Raw genomic sequence first — 7,054 nt, 5'->3', positions numbered from 1 at the left:
AAAAGAAAAAAATGCGGCTTGCACCCGGCAGCACACCCTACGGCCAGCCTTTCCCCGGATCAATGTATCAAAATGCTCCAATTTCGGCATTCTTTGACATATGGCGCGTGTGTGCAGACGCATACTGATACAGCTATTGTGTGCCGGCGCTTGTGAACATGCACATGCATTTCTGCCCTGGGAGAGATGCCCTTATCAAGGCAAACAAGAAAGAAAAAAAATTTGTTTAAATATATATGTACGTATATAGCCATGTATATAAGGTTCGTGGGGTGGGTTTTTTGTCGGGTGCGTGTGTGGTGTGCCTGGTTTCAAATCTGCCCCTTTGTAAGGCACACAAAACCGACAGGACCCTACAGCTGTCCATAGGTACATTTCCGCAGCCAAAAAAATGCCACTTTTACAACTCTGTTTGTCTCCCTGCTATGCATGGCTGAATGGGACCGAACAAAACAGGACCCTAGATCTGGCTAGACGTCTGGCTTTAATTGCTTTATGGTTTAAATAAGGTGGGTGCTCTTCCCTTTGAAACCGGATTATTGGAATGTTTTGTCTACAAGCTACAAACAACAGACCCCCCTCGGCAGAGGGGAGGTTAAAAAAAAAAAAAAAAAAAGAGAGAGAAAATCAAACCCCAACTCCAAGCCAAAACTGATAAAAGCCGGGGGGGAAGGGGGGTGAGGTGGTACATCTGGTGGGTTTGTTTGGTCCTTCGTGCGTGTGCTGCCTTTTTTTGTTAATTTTATGGGTGAGAAAAGGGGGAAATGGGGGGAAAGAAAAATAAAAGGGTAGTGGTGGGAATGGCTTTTTCCCAAAATCCTGCCCGCGCTCCAGTGTTGGAGGGTGGCCGCGGCTCCCCCCGCCGCCCCGAGGTGCCGGTAAGGGATTATCGGTTGTAGCGCGCCGCCCGGTAACCCGCGGGGGCCGGCGGGACCCCCCCGCCCGCGGCGCCGCGCCCCGCCGCGGCCGCGAGATGGCGCTGTTGCCCAATGTTAGCGCGGGGCTGCGCGCAGCGGGGAGCACCCCGCGGCACCCCGCACCCGCGGAAGCGGCTCCGCGGCCGTGGATGGGGGGGGAAACGCGGAGCTGACTTCACCCCCCTCAAACCCCGCACCGTGCTGAAAAATCCCATAAATAGCTTCCTTTTTAATGGGGGGTGTGTGTGTGTGTTTCGTTCCGCGGGGAGCGCGGAGCAGCGCTCAGGGCTGACATCTGACGGCGCGGGGAGCGCATAAATGCATAAAAAAATGCTTGCACAGAGAAATTGCCTGTTTTGAAGTGGTTGTGGGGTTTGGTTTTCTTTCCCCCCCGCCCCCCCCCCCCCTTTTCCTTCTCTTTATTTACGCACATCACGTATCTCTCAAAAGCCTCATTTTGGGGTGGAGAAGGAGGGAATGACATTTTTCAGTGAAGGTCAGGGCAAAGGGAGAGGGGGGGATAAAATAAACTCCGGGAGGGTACAATGAAACACCTAAAAGTACAATGCAACCACACCGATAAAGCTACATTCAAGCGCATGCACCCGCAAGACACATCACCCCCCACCCATCCCCACATCTAAACACGGCCAAAACAGTAAAGACAAAGAGCAGCACTTTCCCCAGACAGTAAATGTCAAGATATTTTCCTTAAAAAGAAGCAGGCAATTGCATATATCTTATTTCATGAAATCTGGGAGGGGGTGGTGGGATCCTTCCTTTCACAGATACTGAAGGCAAACATTTATTTCCCAGCCTAGGGTAGGATTCTGAAAGACTCGCTGCACCTCTGCTTATTGCATCCAGGGATAATGATGATTGGAAAAATGCAGCAGCTCTTCCCAATCCCAGCTCCAACTGCACAGATCTGACAACTTCCCCCCCCCCCCCCCCCCCCCTTTAATTTGCAGGGCTGCCTCTATTACATGGGCAGGCACTGGGATTTTAAAAATAGAAATGCTATTGATCAGAGGAGGAAAATGGTCACCTCGACTATTAGCTGTTAATTAAGGAGCCTCTGTCCCTAGTTGCTCTTTTCTTTTCTTTTTTTTTTTTTTTTTGGGGGGGGTGGTGGTTGTGTTGTTCTCTAGGGAAGGGGTAATCTGGGGAAGGGGGGATGAGATGGGTGATTTCTGTAAAAATGAATATGGTCATCGTGCCGTCCTTGAGATTATTCGGGTATGAAGGCTATTTCTTCACAGCAAAGGTAGCTTGATTCTTAAAAATATTTTCACAATAGGCGGTGGAAAAAATCGCGGTTCTCCTCCATAGGTCATTGTCTGCTTACGGTGAGGAAAAAGCCACCACATGTAGCCTTTCTAAATGGAAAAATACACCCTCGATTTATGAAAATCTACTAAAGGTGGGCTGGGTGGTGGTTATTGGGTCTTCTTCTCTTCTTGGGAAGGTGTCTGCAAAAAAATTCCCTAAAAACAACAAAAAAGGAGTTTCGACCTCAGCAGAGGTTTGAGGCACCCCATGCCTCAGAAAAAATGAGAATATGACCTTTACTGGGCAGAAAAACACACCTCAAAGCAGCTTGGCGAGGGTAGCTGAGATGGTATTTTTCTCCCTCCACTCTTGAAATCGGTCAGAGTCACCCAGGTCTCTTCTGAAAATAATTAGGCTTCCTTTTTTTTTTTGGTGGTGGTGGAAGAACATGAGGGAAAGATTTGAAGGTCTGTGGAGTTTTGAAGGAAACACGGGGACTGTTAATAACGCTGTGTCATTTAGTGGGTTTGATAATCTTTGCGGCTCTACAGAAAATATTAATTTGCAAAGTGTGTCCTTCTCCCCGCCCCCCCGCCCCCTCTCCGTGAAAAATTAACACGAATCCTGATGATTTGAAGTGATTTTTTAATGAGCTGAGTTCCTTCATGCAGTCGTAAAAATGAAGTGTCCGAAGTGAAAGGTTGCAGCGAGTGGTCACTTACAGTGCAAAAAGTGGGGGCGAGGGGCACAAATACCCCTCTCAGTAGAAAAAGGCAGGAAAAATCGCTATGTTGAATACCAAAGCAATAATAATAATAATAAATAAATAAAAAGAAGCTGGATGGCTATTTTCTACAGGCATGCACAAAAGGGAGTACATACTTTCTGTCTCACTTTGCCTCTTTCGTCCAAAGTAGCTCTCTTTAAGCAATGGTCTACTTTATTCCTTTGGAAGGACGCTTCCCTGTTATTTCCAGCCGTGGATTTTCAGTGGTTGGTTTGAAAGGAAGCAAGGGGTGGGGGGGAAATAAAAGATAAATAACTCCCCATAATTTTCTGCCTTTATTTTCTTTAAAGAAGGACAGCAAGGAGCAGCCAATCAATACGGAGACGCTTCCCTCGCCCGTTCGCTCCCGTTTTGCTTTTGTTTGCTTGTTTGATTCCAATCTTCCAACCACCATCACCACAATAACAACAACACACGCACACACCCCCAAAAAAAAGCAAAAAAAAAAGGGGGGGGGGAGAGGAAATCTGGGCTCAGTGACTCAACCACACCAGAACCCCCCTCCCCTTTCTGCCCCCCTCTAGGTGGGACAAACCCCACCCTCGCAGCCCCCCCAAACCCCAACACAATGACAACAACAACAACAACAACAACAGGGGCACCCCCACCATCCTCCTTGGCAAACGGGTGACCCCATGGGAGGGGAAGGGGGAGCGATGCTAAACACTAGAAGAAGCTCACCCCGATTTTTTTTTTTGAGGGGGGGTGATGGGGAGGGCAAGGGGGGGCTGCTTGGGCTCCCTTTACCTGTTGAGGTTACCTAGGCTGACCTCCCAGCGCATGTATTTGCTGCCATCAGTGAAGAGGCTGCTGCTGGGAAAAAAAAAAAAACGGGGGGGTGGTGGTGGATATTAATGCGCACCTTCACCCTCCTCTACTCATGAGGTGTGGGTCCCCCCCCCGGTCTCCGGAGGGTTATGTGTGTTTGTGTGTGTCCCCCCGGCATACACCACCTTTCCACCACACACACACACACACACACACCCCAAAGAAAAAGCGCCCCAAACCGCTGTCATTTGGCTGGCAGGCTGTCTCAGCGTGGCGGAGGGATGTGTACATATCGCGTGTGAGGGGAGAGAGGAGGGAAAAAAAAAAGAAGAAGAAAAAAAAAAAGCCACACCACCGGGATTTTGAGGAATTTGCCTGTGGTGTTAAAGGGAAGGAGCAGAGTTACAGAGAAATTGAGAGAGAGAGCTCTACCTACCGACAGATTACAAGAGAAGTCAAGAGCACCGAGAACCAACCGTACAGACACACAGAGGCACCATGAAACGCCTTTGAGATCGCATTAAAAAAAAAAAAAAGCCACTAAAAAGCAGGACTTGAGACAGTCCAGGGACAATCTCGCACTAATCTAGAATTAAAGCCGTCTTTTTTTTTCCTTTTTTTCTCTCTCTCTTTTTTTTTTTTTTTTTTTTTTTTTTTTTTTTTTTGCATGCGAGGGTCATGAGTTCCTACTTTGTAAATCCTCTCTTTTCCAAGTACAAAGGCGGTGAATCGCTGGAGCCAACTTACTACGACTGCAGATTTCCACAAAGTGTTAGCAGGAGCCATGCTCTCGTGTATGGTCCGGGCACTACTGCTCCCACCTTCCAGCACCCTTCACACCACGTCCAAGAGTTTTTCCACCACGGAACCTCCAGCATCTCCAACTCTGGATACCAGCAAAACCCATGCGCCTTGGCGTGTCACGGAGACGCTTCTAAATTCTATGGATATGAAGCTCTACCGAGGCAATCGCTTTATGGTGCTCAGCAAGAGACGACTGTTGTACAATATCCTGACTGTAAATCGTCTTCCAACAGTAACTCTAGCGAGGGACAAGGGCATTTAAATCAAAATTCGTCTCCCAGTCTCATGTTCCCATGGATGAGACCTCACGGTTAGGACCTTTTTTTCCTCCTCCTTAAATGTTTTCCTTTATTTTTTTCTCTCTTTCTCTCTCTCTCTCCTCTCTGTCTGTCTGTCTGTCTATCTATATATATATGTATGCATATACAAGCACAAACATATGTAGACATATATAAACATGCACATACACACATATGCATACATATATATATATGAAAATATAAATATAAGGGGCATAGATGTAAAATATGGCAGAAATGAGCAGTTTTGTGCTAATGTTTCTTCTTTTTAGGAAGACCTTTGAAAGCAAACAAGACAGCAGTTACTAGAGAGCCAGCAAGGTGATTCCCTGCAAAAGGCTTAAATCACAATAAAGTAAAACTTGTTTTTTATTGCTTGCCTTGAGGATAGGCAGTAAGATACAGCTCCCACGAGGTTGTTTGCATGTTGATAATACACTGCTCTTTAAAATGTCATATAGCCTTTCATAACCGCTTGGAGATGAAGCCTGAAAGGTGGGAACTTGTATAAGTATTACTAATACTTTACATCTGTTTCTTAAAGCCTGGAGATAAAAGTTTAAACAGAAAAGGAAACTTAGCTCAGAGCTATGGGGTGGGGTGGAGAACAGTCTGCTGTCCTGGCTTAGGAAAAAGGGGGTGGGAAATTCAAAATAATCCGGGCTGAATGGAACTTTGCTCATGTGAAGTCCAGATAATTGCACAGAAACTTAAATACTTCAAAGTACAGGTTTCCCCCACCTAAGGACCAAGGTTGTCTAGAAGCTTTGTTAATTCAAAACATGTGAAGGTTAGTGTTAATTTTAAGGACAATCAGAGCCCCGAAGTTTCTCCCCTATCCCCACCAAAATTTAACAACAACAATAAAAAAGAAAATAGAAAGTAGTTCTGGGTAATGCAGAAAGGATGTGGCCCAGAGGCTGGGAGATAGACGCAGAGGAAAACATGTTATTTATCTAAGCTTTGACCTAGAGGTAGTCTCAAGGATGCAATCATTTCAAACTGGAGCTTTCTTTTTTTTTTTTTTTTTTTTTTTTTTTTTTTTTTTTTACAAATAGATTGTTTTTCTCATTAAGAGAGGACTGTGCAGAAGGAAGTGCAGGGGCTCAGCTGCACATACCTCAGTCCTCTTTCTTTCTTTTTTGGCTATTGCTGTAAATGTCCACGACGAGTTGTTTTAAATACTATCTCTGTGTTTGCACAGGCAAATACCCATCTCTGTCTGTGTGTGCTTTGCAGACACACAGCCCTCAGCGAAAGGGCAGGGAGAGGGGGTTTAATAGAAAAATTCAAATTCTTAGGACATAAATACCAGCAAATAGGAGGACCCTGAGTCTGTATTTTGAGAAGAATATTTGGAAAAAGGAAACCATAGTTGGGCATTTTGAGGCGGAAGGAGAGAGACAGAAAAGAAAGAAAGAAAGAAAGACAGACAGACAGACAGAAAGAAAGAAAGGACAGAAAAGGAAAAAAGAAGGAAGGAAGAGAAAGGAAGAAAGGAAAAGGAAGAAAAAGGAATGGGGAGAAGGAGAAAAGCTGGAGAGGGATTTTATGGTGAAAAATGCACCTTTCATAGGAAAACATCTTTTTTATAAAATGGAGCTGCCCACCAGGACTCACCATCCAGAATCACCTTTTAGGAAACTGGAAAGGTCTCTTTTATGAATGAGCTTGACACATACCTCCCTGCACCCAGCCAGGGCTGAGCACTCCCCAGGAAGAGCCAGGGAAGGCAGCTGACTATCAGCATTAATAACAATATCAGCCCTATGATTATTAATAAGAACCCAGCGACTTTCCTTTAGTGCCTTTAATATGCAAAAGGGTTTACAGGGGTTTTTTTCTTTTTTTTTTTTTTTTTTTGGGGGGGGGCAGCAGTTTTCTCTAGGAAAATCGAGGCGAGGGGGGGCTGGGGGGAGGGGGGGGGGGAGCAGAGCCTCCAAAGCGGGGAGAATTAAGAAGTTATTTGATGTTTGTGTCCTACAGCTCCCGGAAGACGCAGTGGCAGACAAACTTACAGCCGGTACCAGACCCTGGAGTTAGAAAAGGAGTTCCTCTTCAACCCGTATTTGACACGGAAGCGGCGGATTGAGGTCTCTCATGCCCTGGGACTGACCGAGAGACAAGTGAAGATCTGGTTCCAGAACAGGAGGATGAAGTGGAAAAAAGAAAACAATAAAGATAAGCTGCCGGGGGCCAGGGACGAG

At 46.0% G+C, this 7,054-nt stretch overlaps 1 protein-coding gene across 1 annotated transcript in view; it reads left to right on the top strand.

Moving 5' to 3' along the window:
• The first annotated feature begins 4,422 nt into the window (after window positions 1–4,422).
• The window catches only part of HOXC8 (homeobox C8), a 4,135-nt gene continuing 1,503 nt past the window's right edge, over window positions 4,423–7,054 (top strand). The window contains exon 1 of the mRNA XM_056322298.1: window positions 4,423–4,858. Coding sequence (XP_056178273.1) covers window positions 4,423–4,858 — 436 coding nt within the window. The remainder of the gene's footprint in view (window positions 4,859–7,054) is intronic.

This window comes from Falco biarmicus, chromosome 19, assembly GCF_023638135.1.
Source record: "Falco biarmicus isolate bFalBia1 chromosome 19, bFalBia1.pri, whole genome shotgun sequence".
NCBI classification, from domain to species: Eukaryota; Metazoa; Chordata; class Aves; order Falconiformes; family Falconidae; genus Falco; species Falco biarmicus.
The sequence above is the reverse complement of the archived record's forward strand: the minus strand, read 5'-3'. Positions and strand labels throughout refer to the sequence as shown.